Source organism: Sapajus apella, unplaced genomic scaffold (genome assembly GCF_009761245.1).
Source record: "Sapajus apella isolate SASKATOON/1434 unplaced genomic scaffold, GSC_monkey_1.0 scaffold68, whole genome shotgun sequence".
Lineage (NCBI taxonomy): Eukaryota > Metazoa > Chordata > Mammalia > Primates > Cebidae > Sapajus > Sapajus apella.
In genome coordinates, this window is record NW_022437008.1 from 4,670,519 (window position 1) to 4,692,465 (window position 21,947).

The following is a 21,947-nucleotide window of genomic DNA, read 5'->3' on the forward strand; positions in this document are numbered from 1 at the left end:
TAAAATAAAAAATTAGCTGAGTGTGGTGGCGTGCACCTGTAGTCCCAGCTATTCGGGAGGTTGAGACAGGTGAATCGCTTTAACCCGGGAGAAGGAGAAGGCAGTGAACCGACATCATGCCACTGCACTCCAGCCTGGGTGACAAGAGTGGTCTCAAAAAAAAAAAAAATTAGTTAATGATGTCCACATTTCCCCCACTGTCTCCAAAATGGCTTTTTATGTTTTGTTCAAACCAGATCCAAGTAATGCCAACATACAGAATTTAGTTGATATGTCTCTTTAAGTCTCTTTTAATCTGTTAATGGTTGCCCTTCCCCTTGTATTTTTCATGCCACCTGTTAGTTGAAGAAATCAGGTAATTTGCTCTGTAGAATTTCACACATTCTGGATTTGTTTGGCATCTTCCTTGTGCCCTTTATAGCCAGCCCTCCACATGTGCAGATTCAACCAACCTCAAATAGAAGATACTCAAAAAAAAAAAAAAAAACCTAATAAAAATAAAAATACAATAAAAAATAATACAAATTGCAAAATACAGTATAACAACTATTTACATAACATTTACATTGTGTTAGGTATAAGTGATCTAAAGATAAAAGTATACAGAAGCATTTGTATAGATAATATGCAAATACATATTATGCCATTTTATACAAGGGACTTGAGCATCAGATTTTACCATTAGTGGAGGACCCTGGAACCAATTCCCCATGTATGCCAAGGGATGACCATACACTGTTCATCTATTCCACTTCTTTCAGTTCATTATTCCAGCAATAAGGCTTCATAGATGGTGGTGCGGACTCCTACTGCATTATGGCAGGAAGTGCATGTTGTCTGATAGACCCATTTTTATTAAAGTTAAAATAGATCAAAGCATTCAGAAGTGGTCAGCTTGATAAATCCACCAGAAAAATCTCACCATAAAATGTTTCACCTATTAGTTGTAGTACCCATTGAAGATCATGTTTTCTGGACCTACATTATCCAATTAAGTTCTAGAAAACAGTGATTTTTCTAATCCTATAATTCCTTCTGGATTTATTAGGCTTCTTTAAAAAAGAAAAACCCATTCTTTTTTTTTTTTTTTTGAGACAGAGTCTCGGGCTGGGGTCCAGTGGCATGATCTAAACTCACTGCAACCTCTGCCTCTTAGGCTCAAGTGCTCCTCCCACCTCAATTGAAACTACAGGTGTATACCACCACACTTGGCTAATTTTTTATTTTTAGTAGAGATAGGGTTTCACCATGTTGACCAGGTTGCTCTTGAACTCCTAGCCTCAAATGATCCACCTACCTCAGCCTCCCAAAGTGCTGGGATTACTGGCATGAGCCCCTGTGCCAGGCCAAACCCATTCAAATTTGATGAACTTCTGATTACCCTGAAATTTGGTTCACATGGGAAAAGGAAACTAAATGACAATTTTTCCTCTGGTTTATTGATTTCAAGAATAATGAGTTAGGCTGGGTGCTGTGGCTCATCCCTGTAACCCCAGCACCTTTGGAGGCCAAAGAGGGAGGATCACTTCAGCCCAGGAGTTTAAGACCAGCCTGGGAAATATAGCAAGACTGTTTCTAGAAAAAAAAAAAAAAAAAAAGAAAACAAAAAAAAATTTTTTTTTTTTAATTAGCCAGGCATGGTGGTACACACTGTAATCCCAGCTACTCAGGAGGCTGAGACAGGAGAATCACTTGAGCCCAAGAGGAACAGGGTACACTGAACTATGGTTGTGCTACTGCACTCCAGGCTGGAGACAAAGTGACACCCTGTCTCACACACACACGCACACACACACACAAATGATAAATTGGTGCCCTGGCATCTTTCATAGGTAACCAAATTATGCAGCCACAATCAAGTAAGCTATCAAGTTATTGGTGGGATCACAGCAAAAACTCAACTTGAGACAACTACTGGTTGAAGATATGGCAATTTGCGCATCAAAAAGTATACTGAGTGGTATAGAATGATATTTTCTTTCTTCCCCACACACATAAATACACACAAAAATATTAAATTCCTAGGTGGTTCATTTCTTTTAAGCCATCTTTTTGATAGTTTCTAATTAATTTTGAACTGTGGTTAGACAATAGGGATTGTAAGCCTTTTGTTTTTGGAATTATGGGAAAATCGTTTCCTACTTCCCTCTAATTCTTTAACAGCTGTACTACTAAGGACCTCACATTTATGATATTCACAGGGTTTCTTTTTGGCATGACATTTCTAATGTAGCTCAAGTGCTGAAGAACTTCCTACATTCACTACAATCTAGATTTTACCTAGCATAAAATGTTTAATAATTTCTGAGGTGATAGGAGGCATTTCTACATTTATTATATCTATAGATCTTTTTATGTGAATTCATTAATACTAATGACAATAATAACAATTATAGATAATATTTACAGAATACATGCTATATGACTGTGATTCCTCCAAGTGTTAACTACTTACTCCTTACAACAATCCTATTCCAGTGTGGCAGGCTGACTCTAAACTGGCCCCCCAGCGGTCCTATCTCCAGGACCTATTCACACTCTTGTATGATCCCTTTCTCTTGAATGTGCTAGTCAAGTAACTTACTTCTACCAGTAGAAGGTGAGGGAATGTTACTTCCATGATTAGATTACAAAAGATTGTAACTTTCGTCTTGCTAGCAGACTCTACTGTCTTTTGGCTTGCATGCCTTGATGAAGCAAGCAGCCATGTTGATGAGGCTATTATGGCCAGGAACAGCATTCAGCTAACAGCCAGCTAGAAACTGAGAATCTCAATGTAACAGGCCTCAAGGAAATACATTTGAGTAACAACTATGTTAGCCTCGATGTGGATCCTTCCCCAATTGAGCCTTCAGATGAGACCACAGCCTTGGCTAAAACTCTGTAGCCTTGCAGAGGACCCAGCTAAGTCATGCCTGGACTCCTGATCCAAATTGTGAGATATAAATGTATGTTATTTTAAGCTACTAAATTTGTGGTAATTTATTACACAGCAATAAATAACTAATACATATAAGTACTATTATTACTATTTTACAAGTCAGCAAAATGAGGCACAGAAGTTTAGTATCTTGTCCAATAAATCACACTGGTAATAAAGTGGTGAAAGGGAGATAAAGACAGATAAGGCTAAAGATTTTCCTACATTCATTATTCTCTCATAGGAATTTGCTAAAGATAAACTATGTTTAAATGGTGTTGGGATGCTTTTAAATCAACATATTCTTTCTCTATTATAAAATTTATCATGCTTGGAATTGAGCATGAAACACATTTTCTCAAAAATGAATTTTCTGATGTTCTGTAACATCATATACATTTGAAGGCTTTCTTGTATTAAATTCCATTATGAATCTTCTGATGTTGAGTAAGGTGTGAATGCTGTCTAAAGGCCTTCTTACACTCCTTACACTTGTAGGGTTTCTCACCAGTATGAATTCTCTGGTGTTGAGTAAGAAATGAATAAAGTCTAAAAGCCTTACCACATTCCTTACATTCATAAGGTTTCTCACCAGTGTGAATACTCTGATGTTGGGTAAGTTGCGAGAGCAGTCTAAAAGGTTTTCTACATTCCTTACATTCATAAGGTTTCTCACCAGTATGAATACTTTGATGCTGAGTAAGTTGGGAGAGCAGTCTAAAGGCCTTTCCACACTCTTCACATTCATAGGGTCTCTCACCAATATGAATGCTCTGGTGTGAAATAAGTTGTGAGTAACTACTAAAGGTCTTCCAACATTCCATACATTCATAGGGTTTCTCACGAGTATGTATCCTCTGATGGCGAACAAGTTGTTGTCTTAATCTAAAAGTCTTCCCACATTCCTTACATTCGTAGGGTTTCTCACCAGTATGAATACTCTGATGAACAGTAAGTTGCTGGCATATTCTAAAAGCCTTTCCACATTCCTTACATTCATAAGGTTTCTCACCAAAATGAATTTTCTGATGTACTCGAAGGTCTGGACCACATACGAAGGCTTTCCCACATTCCTTACATTCATAGAGCTTTTCAGCAGTATGAAGTCTCTGATGGCGTGTAAGGTGTGTACACTGTCTAAAGGTCTTCCCACAGTCCTTACATTCATAGGGTTTCTCACCAGTGTGAATTCTTTGATGTCGAGCCAGTTGCTGATGTACTCTGAAGGCCTTTCCACATTCCTTACATTCGTAGGGTTTCTCACCCGTATGAAGTCTCTGATGTTGAGTAAGTTCTTGGAGCACTGTAAAGGCCTTCCCACATTCCTTACATTCATATGGTTTCTCACCAGTGTGAAGTTTGTGATGTCGAATAAGATGTGCACGCTGTCTAAAGGCCTGACCACATTCCTTACACTTGTAAGGTTTCTCACCAGTATGAATTCTCAGGTGTTGACTAAGTGTTGAGCGACGAATAAAAGTCTTCTTACATTCCTTACACTCATACACCTTTTCTCCATTATGAACGATCTGATACTCAGTAAGAAAACTGTGCCTTTTGTAAGTGGTCATTTTCTCAGAGGTAATTTTCACTTGCCCAAAATATCCCTCTTGTGGTTCCTTTTCCCCCTCAATCTTGCTTTTGCATTCCCAATCATTCCTAAAAATAGAACCTTGAAGGCTATAGCTTTTAATTCTTTCCATTATGTCCCACTGAAATGAATATATTTCATAAAGGTCCTTTTCTGGAGATAAAGTATTGGTCCTGTATCTGGAATCCAAATCTGAAAGAAAACAAGAAGGCAAATACATACTGTTTTCCTGTTTCAGGAAACAAACAAACAAACAAAACTTTAGAGAAAAGGCACCTAAAATAATGCCTGTTACAAGTTGAATGGATTAGACAGATCTCAAACATAGATATTTCTGCCATAGTGTTACATATGTCTGCCTAAAAAACCTTATCTTCTACAAAATTACACACTAAAAATTACTGTTCATGGGAAAAATAGGCCTGAAGCAGACCACTTAATTCTATGCATCTTTTTTTCTTTTTGAGACGGAGTCTTGCTCTGTCACCCAGGCTAGAGTGCAGTAGCACAATTTCGGCTCCCTGCAACCTCCACCTCCTGGGTTCAAACAATTCTCCTGCCTCAGCCTCCCTAGTAGCTGGGATTACAGGCACACAGCACCAAGCCCAGCTAAATTTTTTTATTTTTTTAGTAGAGACAAGGTATCACCATGTTTGCCAGGCTGGTCTCGAACTCCTGACCTCAGGTGATCCAGCCACCTCAGCCTTCCAAAGTGCTGGGATTACAGACGTGAGCCACCATGCCTGGCCTATTGTATGCGTCTTTAATAAGTAGAACACTAACAAATGAAATAGTTGACATCTAAAGGGATAAACTAAAAGGCAGCTCAGCATGGCTAAAATCTACTTCATGTGTATTAAAAAGCACAAAAATAAAGAGGCAATGCTAGACTTCAGGTTCTGAGGCATCGCACATGAAAATAAAGCCCTGAGCCAGTGAGGACGCCATTAAGGTGGGAATAAGGTAAAGTGCAACCTGTCTTTAGATAAGGGGCCATGCAAGGTTGATGGTACATTTCTATGGGCAGGGAGCCCTGTGTGTAGACATTTATTATCAATTTTCTTAAGACAGGTGAAAGGGCTCCCAGCAATAAAGCACCATTTGGAAGATCTTTATCTTTCCTACTGAACATTATATACCTCTACTAACAAATATACCTCTACTAACGTGGCTCCACTGGACTAGAAAAATTACTAATGAGCCAATCATCTTCTACATTATATACAATTCTTCTGTTACTATTCTGCTAATGTGTATCACGGGACAGATTGTACTCTCATCGTTTTGAAAAAGAGCCAGGGAAACACAGCAAATAAAGAGTCCAGGAGTGCAGGTAGGGCTGGTGATTAGGAAAACAAGTCATATCAGTGAAGCCCTGATTTAATTGTGGATAAGAATCACCTAGAGATTTGTTTAAATGATACAGAGGTGTTTTTAACGATTAAAACAGTCTACAGGACAAATTCCTGGGCAAATAATTGTTTTGTTCTTGTTTATATTCTCCAAGAAATTATTGGGATGCTTATCAATAGCTGAGTCTCTCTCTCTCTACTTAGATGTTTTCAATGCTATCTCTTTACCATTAGAATAAAATATAAATACCTGAGCATGTATAATAAAGCTGCTGCTTGTCAACAAATCTTTTATTTATTCTCTCTGTTCATACCATACTGGCCTCTTTCAACTCACAAAATGCCTGACAACTATTCCAAATAAATAGGACTTTTCACAGGTTGCTCCTTCTTTGAGGAATCCTCTGACATTGCATGGTTGGCTGGTTTTCATTCTCAAGCCTCAAATCAAAATCACTTCTTCAAAAAGGCTAGTCCTGCTGCCCATATTTAAGTCTATGTACTTTATGCTTCTCTTAGTCCATTTTCTGTTGCTTATAATGAAGCATCTGAAAATGGGTAATTTATAAAGCAAAGGAATGTATTATTATTTCTACTCTACCCTGACAGATTAAGGAGTTTATTTCTTAACAATTATGGGGGCTGAGAACTCCAGAGTTGAGGGACTGCATCTGGTGAGGGTCTTCCTGCTGGTAAGAACCCTGCAGAGTCCTAAGGTAGCGCACACCATCATATGGTGATAGGGGCTGAGCCTGCTAGCTCAGGTCTCTCTTTCGATTCTTGCAAAGCCATGTGTCCCACCCCCATAACTCATTAATCCATTAAGCCATGAAAACCCTTATGACTCCATCACCCCTTATAGGTCCCACCCATTGGGGCTTAAGTTTCAACATGAGTTTTAGAGGAGACAAACATTCAACCACAGCAACACACTATCTTAGCACACTTTTTTTTTTTTTTTTTTTGAGACGGAGTTTCACTCTTATTGCCCAGGCTGGAGTGCAATGGTACAATCTCAACTCACTGCAACCTCCACCTTCCAGGTTCAAGCAATTCTCCTGTCTCAGCCTCCCCAGTAACTGGGATTACAGGTGCCTGCCACCACACTCAGCTAATCTTTTTGTATTTTTAGTAGAGACAGGGTTTCATCATGTTGCCAGGCTGGTCTCAAACTCCTGACCTTAGATGATCTGCCTGCCTCGGCCTCCCAAAGTGCTGGGATTACAGCTTGACCCACTGTGCCCAGCCAAGCACACTCTTTTTCATGTTTATAACACTATCTCCAATGTTTTGATATTTTATTAATATTCTCATATTATTCTGTTAGTTAAGTCTTATCATTGAGTTTCCCTGGGGGCAGAAACAATCTCTATTATCACCACTAATTAAAAAATCCCAAATGCATAACAGATATTACCAGTTCAATTATCGTAATTATGTAGCCATTAATGAATATGTATATCTGTCTCTAATCCTTTAAATCAGAGGTCCCCAACCCCCCAGTCAAGACCAGTCCATGGTCTGTTAGGAACCGGGCTGCACAGCAGAAGGTCAGCAGTAAGCGAGCATGACCACTTGAGCTCCGCCTCCTGTCAGATCAGCAGTGACATTAGATTCCCACAGGAGCACGAACCTGCAAACCTTATTGTGAACTCTGTATGCAAGGGATCTAGGCTGCACACTCCTTATGTGAATCTGAGGCCTGATTATCTGAGGTGGAACAGTTTCATCCCCAAACCACCCCCCATTTTCCCCTGCCCTGGTCCATAGAAACATTTCCACAAAACTGGTCCCTGGTGTCAAAAAGGTGGGGACTGCTGCTTTATATTTTATCAATTTACTTCTACAAGAATTTATACTATTACTTATCAATTCCACACTTAGTCAAACTTTTGTGGTCAGGCACGATGGTTCATGCCTGTAATCCCAGCACTTTGGGAGGCAGAGGCGGGTACCTGAGGTGGGGAGTTCGAGACCAGCCTGATGAACATGGAGAAATCCTGTGTCTGCTAAAAATACAAAATTAGCAGGACGTGGTGGTGCATGCCTGTAATCCTAGATACTCAGGAGGCAGAGGCAGGATAATTGCTTGAACCTGGGAGGCTGAGGTTGTGGTGAGCCAAGATTGCACCATTGTACTCCAGCTTGGGCAACAAGTAAGTGTGTGTGTGGCAGGGTATGTTTCTAGGGCCTCTGTTCTGTTTTGTTTGGTGATTTCTGCCAATAACATAATTGATCATTGTCGTTTTTGTTTGTTTGTTTGTTTGTTTGTTTGAGATGGAGTCTCGCTCTGTCACCCAGGTTTGAGTGCAGTGAAGCAATCTTGGCTCACTGCAACCTCCACCTCCCAGGTTCAAGAGATTCTCTTTCCTCAACCTCCTGAGTAACTGGGACTACAAGTGTGTGCCACGACAACACCTGGGTAATTTTAAATCCTGAAAATCTTGAAGTCATGTCATCTAAGTCCCATAATATAGTCTTATGTTTTCAAGTTGTTTGAGACATGCTAAGTCATTTGTTATTTCGTATAAATCTTAGAATCTGCTCATTAATTTCTTTTTTTTTTTTTTTTTGAGATGGAGTCTCGCTGTGTCACCAGGCTGCAGTGCAGTAGCGCAATCTCAGCTGACTGCAACTTCCATCTCCCAGGTTCAAGCGATTCTCCTGCCTCAGCCTCCTGAGTAGCTGGGACTACAGGCATGCGCCACCATGCTCAGCTAATTTTTGTAATTTTTAGTAGAGACGGGGTTTCACCATGTTGGCCAGGATGGTCTTAATCTCTTGACCTCGTGGTCCACCCACCTCGGCCTCCCAAAATGTTGGGATTACAGCTGTCAGCCACTGCACCCACCCAACTTGTTAATTTCTACCAAAAGAAAAAGCCTGCTAGGATTATGAGTGGAATTATATTGAACTAATAAAATTGAAATTTTTATAATACTGAGTCTTCCCATCCCAAAAGTCATTATTTCTATTTATTCAGGCCTTCTTTAGTTTCTCTTAGCAGTTGTCTATGGTTTTCAGTGTAGATGTCTGGCATATGTTTTATCAAACTTACTTCTTAGTATTTTGTTTGTTGACACTCCTATAAGTTGTTATTTAATTTTCCAATTTTTTTTGCTTCTAGTATATAAAAACACAATTGATTTTGCTATTCATGTATATTTATTTATTTTTGACTGAGTCTCACTCTGTCACCCAGGCTGGAGTACAGTGATGTGATCTCAGCTCATTATAACCTCCACTTCCCAGGTTCAAACAATTCTCGTGCCTCAGCCTCCCCACTACCTGGGACTACAGGCACGCACCACCATGCCTGGCTAATTTTTGTATTTTTGGTAGAGACAGGGTTTTACCATGCTGGCCAGGCTGGTCTCAAACTCCTAACTTCAAGTGATCCACCTGCATTGGCCTCCCAAAGTTGTGAGATTATATGTGTGAGCCACTGTACCTGGCCTGATTTTTTAAATATTAACCTTGGCCGGGCGCGGTGGCTCAAACCTGTAAACCCAGCACTTTGGGAGGCCGAGGCGGGTGGATCACGAGGTCAAGAGATCGAGACTATCCTGGTCAACAAGGTGAAACCCCGTCTCTACTAAAAATACAAAACATTAGCTGGGCATGGTGGTGCGTGCCTGTAATCCCAGCTACTCAGGAGGCTGAGGCAGGAGAATTGCCTGAACCCAGGAGGCGGAGGTTGCGGTGAGCCGAGATCGTGCCATTGCACTCCAGCCTGGGTAACATGAGTGAAACTCCGTCTCAAAAAATAAATAAATAAAATAAAATAAAAATAAATACTAACCTTATATCCTGTGATTTTATTGTGATTTTTCTATTATTACTTTGAATAGCTGTCTTGATTCCTTAGGACTTTGTATGAACACAATCATGTCATCTCCAAATACAGACTTACATCTTCCTTTTTGATCTTTATGTCTCTTTTTCTTACTTATAATGAATTTTTATAGTTTATGATGTATTTTTTTTTTTTTTTGAGACGGAGTTTCACTCATGTTACCCAGGCTGGAGTGCAATGGCGCGATCTCGGCTCACCGCAACCTCCGCCTCCTGGGTTCAGGCAATTCTCCTGCCTCAGCCTCCTGAGTAGCTGGGATTACAGGCACACACCACCATGCCCAGCTAATTTTTTGTATTTTTAGTAGAGACGGGGTTTCACCATGTTGACCAGGATGGTCTCGATCTCTTGACCTCATGAGCCACCGCGCCCGGTCTGATGTATTTTTTTAATAGATGTCCCTTACCAGGTTGAGGAAGTTCCCTTCAATTTCTAGTTTGCTGAGAGCTTTTTATCATGAATGGATGTTGGATTTTGTCATATGGTATTTTTACATCTATGAAGATGACTACTATGGCTTGAATGTTTGTGGCCTCCAAAACTCATGCTGAAAATTAATTCCTAATGGCAATATTGAGAGGTGGGGTTTTTAAGAGGTGACTGGGCCATGAGGGCTCTGCTCTCATGAATAGATGAACCTATTCATGGATTGGTGAGTTAATAGATTAATGGGTTATTACAGGATAGCGACTCATGAGTTTATAAGAAGAGAGGCCTGAACTAGCACATTAGCATGTTCAGCCCCTTGCCATGTGATGACCTGCAAAGCCTTGGAATTCAGCAGAGTCCCCACCAGCAAGAAGGCCCTCACTAGACACCGCCCCTTGACATTGGACTTCTCAGCCTCCGAAACGGTATTCTGTTATAAGCAACAGAAAGTGAACTAAGACAATGATCAAAGAGTCATTCATTTTTTTCTCTTAATATGGTGAATTAACAGGTAGAAAGAAACCCTACTTAAATCATCATTTTTGTTGTCACTAGATTTGATTTGTTAATATTTTGTTACAATTTTGTATCTATGTATGAAAAACATACGGGTTTATGCTTTTTTTTTTGTGATTTCTTTCTCAGGTTATGGTATGAGCTATCTTGGCTTCATAAAATGCATTCTTTTTCTGAAGGAGTTTGTACAATATTGCTGCTATTTCTTCCTTAGATATTTAACAGAATTCACCAGTGAAACCATCTGGGCCTGGCATTTTCTTTGTGGAAGATTTCTGATAATGAATTCAATTACTTTAATAGCAGAAGGGTATTCAATTTCTTTTTTATCTTGTGTCCGTTCTGTTAAGTTGTATTTTTCTAGAAATTTTAAAATTTCACTTATCAAATTTACTGGCATATAGTAATTCATGGCATTCTCTTATAATTCTTTTTTTTCTTTTTGGAGTAGGGGCAGAGTCTCCCTCTGTCACCCAGGCTGGAGTGCAGTGGTGCAATCTTGGCTCACTGCAACCTCCGTCTCCTGGTTTCAAGCAACTCTTAGGTCTCAGCTTCTCAAGTAGCTGGCATTACAGGTGCCCACCACAACACCCAGCTAATTTTTGTATTTTTAGTAGAGACAGTGTTTTACCATGTTGGCCAGGCTAGTTTGGAACCCCTGACCTCAAGTGACCAGCCTGCCTCGGCCTCATTATAGGTGTGAGCCACAGCGCCTAGACTATTATTATTCTTTTAATGGCTATAGGATCTAAAGTGAAAACCCCTCTTTCATTCCTGATATTAGTAATTCATGTTCTTTAAAAAGAGAGAACGTAAGTTACTAGGTGTTTAACACCTTTGTTGATCTTTTCAAGAAATCAATTTTTGGCTTTATTAATTTTCCCTATTTCTTTTCTTTTTTTTTTTTTTTTTTTTTGAGACGGATTTTCACTCTTGTTACCCAGGCTGGAGTGCAATGGCACGATCTCAGCTCACCGCAACCTCCGCCTCCTGGGTTCAGGCAATTCTCCTGCCTCAACCTCCTCAGTAGCTGGGATTACAGGCACGCGCCACCATGCCCAGCTAATGTTTTTTGTATTTTTAGTAGAGACAGGGTTTCACCATGTTGACCAGGATGGTCTCGATCTCTTGACCTCGTGATCCACCCGTCTTGGCCTCCCAAAGTGCTGGGATTACAGGCTTGAGCCACCGCGCCCGGCCTCCCTATTTCTTTTCTATTTTGTTGATTTCTGCTCTTATATTTAATTTTTGTTTCTTCTACCAGGAATAGTTCTTCTCTTTAAAGTGGGATAGAAACATGAAAGATGAGAAACAATTGTTGAAATCAAGGTCAATAAAAGTTCCTTTGCTAGTCCAGGCTTAAAAGATCTTAATTTGCTTCGGGTCCCAAGCCCTTCCTCCATTGGCCATGGGCTTTTTGAAGAAAGATCCCAACATCTCAAGCCGTGCCTCCACCCTAATCAGTTTAGCTATCACCTGCAGTAATGATTTGTCAATGCCTTCTCAGCCCTCACTTACCAGGGCAGTATCTTCTTATCCCTTCCCTCACAACCATCCCAGGTTCCTTCCCTTCTTCATCCAATAAGGTAATCACATCTGTTTTAGAAATGGAAGGCCCTGCTTAAAAGAAAAATGTGACATGAAATTATACACCCAAAGTCTTTAGATTCATATTTAATTACATTTATAATTATAGATCAATATGGCACTTTATAAGGCCTAAGAGCAAAGAATTACAAGGGAGTTGAAGAACGCTCATATTAAGGTAACTTGAGAATCACAAGGAATAGCCTGTGTGAGGTTAAATTAATTATATCAAGGCCATTATATTAACCATCTGGTCAAGAACAGGCCTTAAAATAATTTAACCTCACACAGGCTCTGTTGAAAGGAATTATTGTGTAGAGGTAAGGGAACACAGACTGGATCCAGACTGTCTGGCTTCACATCCTGCCTTTGTTTCTGTTATCTAGCAAATTTTTAACCTTTTGTGTCTACATTTTCTCAAATAAAATGAGGATAATATATCTTCTCGCAGAGTTGTTGTGAGGATTAATAATGAACAATGCTTCGAATAATGTGTAAGCACAAACATATGGTGGTATTAACTTATACACATATGTATTAGCTATTAGCTATTTACTGTTATTTTGCTGAGTGCATAATAAAAGGTTTTTGGAGACAGTCTCAGACCTTTTATAGGATATTCATTCAATGTTAAATGCAAGGCCTTTAGATTTTAATTTTCAATTACAAAGTAGGTAGAACTAAATATGTCTGTTGTAGGAAACAGAATGTGTTTCAGGCCTTTTTTTTTTTTTTTTTTTTTTTTGAGACAGTCTTGCTCTGTCACCCAGGCAGAGTGCAGTGGTGCGATCTCAGCTCACTGCAACGTCCACCTCTCGGCTTCAAGCAATTCTCCTGCCTCAGCCTCCTGAGTAGCTGGGATTTACTGGCACCGGCCACCATGCCTGGCTAATTTTTGTATTTTTAGTAGAGATGGGGTTTCACCATGATGACCAGGATGGTCTTGAACTCCTGACCTCAAGTGCTCCACCTGTCTCAGCCTTCCAAAATGTTGGGATTATAGGCGTGAGCCACCGTGCCTGGCCTTGAGGTATTTTTTGAGATAGAGTCTCGATCTGTCGCCTAGGCTGGAGTGCAGTGGCACAATCTCAGCTCACGGCAACCTCCGCCTCCTGAATTCATGTGATTTTCCTGCCTCAGCCTCCCGAGTAGCTGAGATTACAGGCACGTGCTGCCATGCGCGGTTACGAGTTTTAAATGACCATTCTGGATCCATCTCACACTATGTTCTACAGACTCCTTTGATTTTTCGAGAAACTCAGAACCCCTATATCTCAGTATTCTGCTTGCAGATGGACCAGAAAGTGGTGTGAAGCATTTATGTCAATTCTGAGTTCCAATACAATGTGAAATCTGGTTTCTTGAACAATGCTTTTGCCATATTCAAATCCATCCCCTTGGATACTAAGGAAATCAGGAATTACAAAGTCTGAAGGAAGTCTGAAGGACATACCAGACTGGACATGATGAAATGGAGAGGCCTATTTCTAACCTAACAAAGCTTAAATCATTCCTTTGGGAACAGAGAATAGAAGTTTTAGATAGTTTTTCTAAATGTAGTCCTGAAATTGACAGGAGAGAAAGCTAATATCATTTGGGATAAATAACCTTACCTAGTGAGATGAAGTTGCTGTAGTTCTCCCACATTACATCCCTATATAAGTCCCTCTGAGCGGGGTCCAGGAATTCCCATTCTTCCTGTGAGAAGTCTATGGCCACATCCCTGAATGTCACTGAACCCTGAAAAAACAAACTCAGGTATTACTTGTGAAAATAAATTACATATTTTTAATATGGAAAGAGGGGAGAGTGCGGATTGCATTGCAGAGAGGGATCACATGGCATGCAAAGCATTGGGCTGAAAACTTGTAACATGAGTAGGGGCCAGTAAGAAAATTACTATTTCTGAAGCATTGACCCTACATGTTCTTAAATAGTCCTGTGGGTACAGATCTGATTGTGTTTTCATCAAAACATTTCTAGAAATGAATACATAACAAAAAAATCCCAATTAAATGAAATAATACACACAAGCCTTTTGAATACTACATGCCTCCACCATAAATTCTTTAGAAATATGAGGTCTTGAGGCCAGGCGCAGCTCATGCCTATAATCCCAGCACTTTGGGAGGCCCAGGTGAGAGGATCACTTGAGCCCAGGAGTTCAAGACCAGCTTGATCAACATTAACAAGACCCTGCCTCTACAAAAAAGAAATTTAAAAATAATAAAAGAAAAAAGAAATATGAGGTCTTGGCCGGGCGCGGTGGCTCAAGCCTGTAATCCCAGCACTTTGGGAGGCCGAGGCGGGTGGATCACGAGGTCAAGAGATCGAGACCATCCTGGTCAACATGGTGAAACCCCGTCTCTACTAAAAATACAAAAATTAGCTGGGCGTGGTGGCGCGTGCCTGTAATCCCAGCTACTCAGGAGGCTGAGGCAGGAGAATTGCCTGAACCCAGGAGGCAGAGGTTGCGGTGAGCCGAGATCGCGCCATTGCACTCCAGCCTGGGTAACATGAGTGAAACTCCGTCTCAAAAAAAAAAAGAAATATGAGGTCTTGGGCTCTCTAATGATCATTTAAGAAAAAATTGATCCACATGTGCTACAGAATCTCGTAAGAAGATGAACTCAAGTTCATCACAAAGTCAGGTTTAATTGTAAACACTTTCCCTTTTACAACCAATTCTTTAGTAAACTTTCAAAAATTGGTTCAATGGCAGTCTACATTTTTTAAAATTAATTAATTTATTTATTGAGATGGAGTCTTGCTGTCGCCCAGGCTGGAGTGCAGTGGCACAATCTTGGCTCACTGCAACCTCTGCCTCCCAAGTTTAAGCGATTCTCCTGCCTCAGCCTCCCAAATAGCTGGGACTAGAGACACAGGCCACCATGCCTGGCACCAACCTGGTCAATGTGGTGAAACTCTATCTCTACTAAAAATACAAAAATCAGCTGGGTGTGGTGGTGGGAGCCTGTAATCTCAGCTACTCAGGAGGCTGAAGCAGTAGAAGCTCTTGAACCCAGGAAATGGAGGTTGTAGTGAGCTGAGATCACACCACTGCACTCTAGCCTGGGAGACAGATTAAGACGCAAGTCTCAAAAAAAGCAAAGTCAATCGTTCCAGGCTGAGAAACCCTGCTCTAGACCAGCACATCCTGTAAAAATAAACAATGGACTTCGTTCCTGGCATTCTTCTCCACAGGAGAAAATCTCCATTGATTGATGTACCTATATTGGTGAAGGAGGGATCCCTGCCCTAAAAAGTCCAAGATAATCAAATAGCCCATACCAGACAGATGAGATTGACAGCAATTTGTTAGATGCATATATTCAGAGCCTGAGAGAGGACATCATACATTATGCAGAGCCACCAAGGGGTTGCACTCAAGAACAGCATGAGGCCAGGTGCGGTGGCTCACGCCTGTAATCCCAGCAGTTTGAGAGGCCAAGGTGGGCGGATCACCTGAGGTCAGGAGTTCAAGACCAGCCTGGCCAACATGGTGAAACCCTGTCTTTATTTAAAAAAAAAAAAAAAAAAAAATGAAGAGCATGAATGAGCAGGCATGTGGGAGGCAGGGTTTACAGTAATAACAAGGTGAGGTGTTATTATCTGGTTCCTGCAGTGGTATTTGATTGGCTTGTCTGAATAATTACATGGGCTGGCAGGGAGGTGAAACCCATTAGGTTGAGAAGCACAAGGGATATAACTGGTCCAGCTCATAGGAGAACTAGCTGGGTAGGAAGCCTTTCCCACTGGGCATGGGGCATATCGGGTAAGGTAGAGGAACTCATGGTTAGGCCTTTAGGGCCCTGACAAAGGTGTCGAGGCACACATGAAAGCTTAGGTCTTACCTTATAAGGCCCAATTACATCCCTACCCAATTCACCTAACCCTAATAGCCTTACATAGCATAGGGTCTCAACACACATAGAAATTAAGGTCAGCCAACACTAAATCCTATCTTATATACTTGAAAAACTCAGATCTGTGGAGATGTTTAGAGTTTTCCTTATAAGCAGTCAGATAAGACCACATTATTTCATCAAACCACAGATCTTAAGGAAAGCTCAAAATAGGGACCTCCCACTTAACATCAGTAATCCATTTATGAAAATCAGACATTTGAACAATTAACCAAGTACCTATTTTCTCACCATTTTATTTTCTATTTTCTTTCTTTTCTTTCTTTCTTTCTCCTTTTTTTTTTTTTTTTTTTTTTTTTTGACAGGGTCTCACTGTTGCCCAGGCTGGAATGCAGTGATGTGATCATAGCTCACTGAAACTGTGAATCGCTGGCCTCCGGCAATGGCCTCTCAAAGCAGGGATTACAGGCATGAGTCACTATACACAGCCTCCCATTATGTTAAATCAGAGCATTATAATGCGTTATATGTCAATTCCATCCGTCCAACTAGCTTTGCACTTTTTCCTCCAATATAGAATTATGGGACACAGTGGGTCAGTGCACACAAAACATCTTTGCTTTTAGTATTTTAATATCTCTTTTACTAAATTCATTTTTCTCACTTGCTTTGTTTCTTTCTCCACAATTTTCTTCAACATTTTTCCAACCTTTTAGGAACTCATTTTACACTAGACAAAAACAAGGGCTACATGTGAACCACAATATGGAAAAGTGTTTCCAACAAGAACATAACAGCAGGAACGGCTGACACGATGGTGCTGTTACCGCCTCAGTCACTTGCAGCACCAGGTATACATATGTACCTGAATGATAGTTACACACATTTCAAAACATCTGCAGATGTTTCCACTGGCCTAACAACTGTATTTGGGATAGAATAAGACTCTTTCAGGCTGGGTGGGGTGGCTTACACTTGTAATCCCAGCCCTTTGGGAGGCCAAGGCAGGCAGATCATGAAGTCAGGTGCTGTCAGGAGACCAGCCTGTCCAATATGGTGAAACCCTATTTCTATTAAAAAATACAAAAATTAGCCAGGCACGGTGGCACATGCCTGTAATCCCAGCTACTCCGGAGGCTGAGGCAGGAGAATCACTTGAACCTGGGAGGCAGAGGTGGCAGTGAGCCGAGATCATGCCACTGCACTCCAGCCTGGGTATCTCAAAAACAATAACAACAACAAAAAGAGACTCTTCCTGGATGTTATTTTTGTTTGAGGGGAAAAAAAAAACAACATTGTATTGGATTGGGTAGGATGGATCACACCTGTAATGCTAATACTTTGGGAGGCTGAAGTGAGAGGATCACTTGAGCCGAGGAGTTTGAGTTCAGCTTAGGCAACACAGTGAGACCCCCATCTCTACAAAAATTTAAAAAATTAGCCAGGAGTGGTGACATGTGCCTGTAGTCCCCAGTACTCAGGAGGCTGAGATGGGAGGATCACCTGAGCTAACAGGTTGGGACTGCAGTCAGTTGTAGTCGTGCCACTGCATTCCTGCCTGGGTGACCAAGGGAGATCTTGTCTCTATAAAGAAAAAACAAAGTTGGGCATTGTAATGGCTCACATCTATAATCCCAGCACCTTGGGAGGCTAAGGTGGGCAGATCAGGAGTTTGAGACCAGCCTAGCCAACATGGTGAAACCCTGTCTCTACAAAAAAAAAAATATATAAAAATTAGCTGGGCATGGTGGTGGGCACTTGTAATCCCAGCTGCTTGGGAGGCTGAGGCACAAGAATCACTTGAACCCGGGAGGTGGAGGTTGCAGTGACCCGAGATTGCACCACTGCACTATAGCCTGGGCAACATAGCAAGAATCTGTCTCAAAAAAAAAATTGTGTTGAACTATATGATCCCATTTGAACCACGTTTTTGTTTTTTCTTTTTGAGACAGGGTCTGGCTCTGACGTCCAGGCTGGAGTGCAGTGGTGCGATCTCGGTTCACTGTAACCTCCACCTCCCAAGCTCTAGTCATCCTCCCACCTCAGGCTCCTGAGTAGCTGCATCTATAGACATGCCACTATGTCCAGTGAGATTTTGTGGGTTTTTTTGTAGAGACATGGTTTTGCCTTGTTGCCCAGGATGGTCTAGAACTCCTGAGCTTAAGTGATCCACCCATCTTGGCCTCCCCAAGTGCTGGGATTACAGGCATGAGCCACCACACCTGGCCCACTTGAACAAAGTTCCAAAAATAAGCAAACTTACTTTATAGTGTTTGACATCACGATGGTGGTTACTCAAGCAGTGGGTGAGTGGAGAATGACTGAAAGCATCTGAGGTGCTTTCCTTAATTGACCTGACAGTGTAGATTTACTCAATTTATGAAAATTCATTCAGCTGTACACTTATGGTGTGTATATATTTTTGCATATATATCATTCCTCCACAAAAAAATTGAAAAATGTTTTTAAAATATCATATTGTGGCTGGGTGCAGTGGTTCACGCCTGTAATATCAGCACTTTGGGAGGCCAGGGTGGGCAGATCACCTGAGGTCCAGAGTTCAAGACTTGCCTGGCCAACATGGTGAAACCCTGTCTCCTAAAAATACAAACATTAGCCAGGAGTGGTGGTAGGCACCTGTAATCCCAACTACTTGGAAGTCTGTGGCAGGAGAATTGCTTGAACCGGGGAGGTGGGTTGCTGTGAGCCAAGATCAGACCACTGCACTGAAATTCTGTCTCAAAAAAAAAAAGTCATATTGTGTATCAGGGACACCCATTTTTCCTATGTAAAATGAAGCCAAAAATCACTGTACTGAGAGAAATATACTTTTTCTAGAGTTTAAGTTTTAAAATGAAAAGCAGTTGCACTGGGACATGTTAACAGGAGGACATTCTGCAGAGAATGCCTTTGGTTTTCTCAAGGCATCTCGTTTCTGCTCTCTCATGGCTCTTGACAGAAGATTTTGTGGGAAAAGGGATAGGCACCCAGAACACTGTGCTAACTATCCCCAATTCTCACAGAAGGAAAAAAAACTGGAGCTGGTTTTTTTTTTGTTTTTTTTTTTTTTGAGACGGAGTCTTGCTCTGTGGCCAGGCTAGAGTGCAGTGGCATGATCTCGGCTCACTGCAGACTCTGCCTCCCAGGTTCTAGTGATTCTCCTGCCTCAGCCTCCTGAATAGCTGGGACTACCAGGCATGCGCCACCATGCCTGGCTAATTTTTGCATTTTTAGCAGAGACAGGGTTTTGCCATGTTGGCCAGGCTGGTCTCGAACTCCTGACCTCAGGTGATCTGCCTGCCTCGGCCTCCCAAAGTGCTGGGATTACAGGCATGAGCCACTGCGCCTGGCCATGGAGCAGGCTCTTGGATGAAACTCTGCTAAACAGAAAGTTTCAGAATAAGAAATGAATCCATAGACATGATACAGAAATTGGCAGTATTTTGAAAAGGAGGGAGAAACATTAACTTACATGGGCCATGGTTTTAGAACTGCAAAAACTGGTCAGTCCTTTTCAAGATTCCTCTGTTGGAGAACTTCAAAGTACTGATAAGCCAGAGCTAAAAGGAGAAAAAGCAGCAATGAAATAATGCCACAGAGCTCCCAAAATGATGTACATCATAAATATGAAAACTTTTTTCTCTTCCATTCCTTCTCCCAAACTACTTCCATTCCCTCTTCGAAACTACTACCCACCACTGTGCCCACCCTTATCCTATAACCATATAAACTGGGGGAAAGTATAGGGAATCTAAATAAATACAATCTCTGGGCCAGGCACGATGGCTCACACCTGTAATCCTAGCACTTTGGGAGGCTGAGGTGGGCGGATCACCTGAGATCGGGAGCTCAAGACCAGCCTGACCAACATGGAGAAATGACATTGCTACTAAAAATACAAAATTAGCTGGGCGTGGTGGCAAATGCCTGTAATCCCAGCTACTCCGGAGGCTGAGATGGGAGAATCATTTGAACCCAGGAGGCGGAGGTTGCAGTGAGCCGAGATTGCGCCACTGCACTCCAGCCTAGGCAACAAGAGTGAAACTCCATGTCAAAAAAAAAAAAAAATTAGCCAGGCATGGTCGTGTGCACCTGTAGTCTTAACTAATCAGGAGACTGAGGCAGGAGGATTGAGCCTGGGAAGTGGAGGTTGCAGTGAGCTGAGATCATACCACTGCACTCAAACCTGGGCAACAGTGTGAGACCCCCCATCTCAAAAAACAAAAGAAAGAAAGGAAAAAGAAAATCAGTGTTAAAGAAAACAAAAGGTACCTTGTTACAATCACTGCATTATAAGACCTAAAAGACTGATGATACCCTATATTACCAAGGTTGACGCAGACACTAGGTCAGTCCACATTTAGAGCTGTGTGAAGCAACATTTCAGCCCTGTAAACTCTGACTCAGAAGCTCCACTTCTCAGACTAAAAGGGTTTGTTTGTATCTGTACATAAAGATTACACAGAGCAATGGTGGGGCAGGGTGGTGCATGCCTGTAATCCCAGAACTTTGGGAGGCTGAGGCAGGCGGATCACCTGAGGTCAGCAGTTCGAGACCAGCCTGGCCAACATGGTGAAACCCTGTCTCTACAAAAATACAAAAATTAGCTGGGCATAATGCCTGTAGTACCAGCTACTCAGTGGCTGGGGTGGAAGCATAGCTTGAACCTGGGAAGCAGAGGTTGCAGTGAGCTGAGATCATGCTGTTGCACTTCAGCCTGGGCGACAGTGAGATTCTGCCTCAAAAAAAAAAAAAAAAAAAAAAAGGTTTATAATGGATTAAAGCTGAAAAGAACTTAATTTGGGAATGATTCAATAACCTGTTGTTTATCCATACCATTGAAAATGATGAAACTATTAAAAAGGATGTTGCCTTAATTTTGAATGAGTGAAGCCAGGGTGTTAAAAAAAAAAAAGAAAGAAAGAAAGAAAGAAAGAAAGAAAGAAAGAAAGAAAGAAAGAAAACACCAGCATGTATAGTGTGAAACTATTTTGACAGGAGGAAAAAAATCATGTTTCCCTAGCAGGACCAGTTAAAATGTTTACAGTGACAGCCAGCAACACGCACCGCCACATTAAACAGAGTGTGAGCCTGAAGCACCCAAATACTCCAAATAAGACTTTCCCGGCTCAACTTTTTCTTTCAGTCTTCCTTTAACTGAGAAAAAAAAGCTAAGGATCTTGTAAAAACAGATGCTGTTTTTCCTGAGTGGGTTTTTTTTTTTTTTCACTTCGGCTTCCCATTCATGAACCGACTCTATAATTTAATTTGCCCATGTGTGTTGGAGTATGGCCTAGAAAAGAACGGCAAAAAGTCCCCGACTGATGTCTTCTAAGCACTGAAGGCAGCCTCACAGCTGTTTCTTTTCATATCTTCCTTACAAATGAGTTTATTTTGTTTCTGAATCAGTCCTTTTGGCTAAGATGCCTATGAAGCCCTCCAACCAATGTTGGATCTCCTTGACCAACTGGTCTCACTGTGCATATAACATCATTAAAATAAAAACTGTAAGGCATACATCTGGATGAAATCCAGTCACCTCCATAAAGACCCAATAGCTTCAGTATAATCTGGACAAAACTTGATAGTGCAGGCTGTTATCAGATTCATATCTCTTCCCTTCATCATGAGATTGCTGAGTAAAGCAGGGAGAATTTTTTTTTTTTTTTTTGAGACGGAGTTTCGCTCTTGTTACCCAGGCTGGAGTGCAATGGCGCAATCTCGGCTCACCGCAACCTCTGCCTCCTGGGTTCAGGCAATTCTCCTGCCTCAGCCTCCTCAGTAGCTGGGATTACAGGCACGCGCCACCATGCCCAGCTAATTTTTTGAT

At 41.3% G+C, this 21,947-nt stretch overlaps 1 protein-coding gene across 8 annotated transcripts in view; it reads right to left on the reverse strand.

The window, feature by feature from the left end:
• Positions 1 to 2,964: 2,964 nt before the first annotated feature.
• ZFP14 (ZFP14 zinc finger protein) overlaps positions 2,965 to 21,947 on the reverse strand; it is a 22,844-nt gene continuing 3,861 nt past the window's right edge. For 2 of the 8 annotated variants that reach the window (XM_032249412.1, XM_032249413.1), the window contains exons 2-6: positions 19,590 to 19,677; positions 16,782 to 16,847; positions 13,865 to 13,991; positions 12,183 to 12,284; positions 2,965 to 4,703 (exon numbers count right to left, since the gene is read on the reverse strand). In XM_032249412.1, the coding sequence (XP_032105303.1) occupies positions 3,337 to 4,703; positions 12,183 to 12,284; positions 13,865 to 13,991; positions 16,782 to 16,817 (1,632 nt within the window). In that variant the 5' untranslated portion in view covers positions 16,818 to 16,847; positions 19,590 to 19,677 and the 3' untranslated portion in view covers positions 2,965 to 3,336. The remainder of the gene's footprint in view (positions 4,704 to 12,182; positions 12,285 to 13,864; positions 13,992 to 16,781; positions 16,848 to 19,589; positions 19,678 to 21,947) is intronic. The other 6 variants (XM_032249416.1, XM_032249417.1, XM_032249415.1 and 3 more) reach the window with 5 other exon arrangements.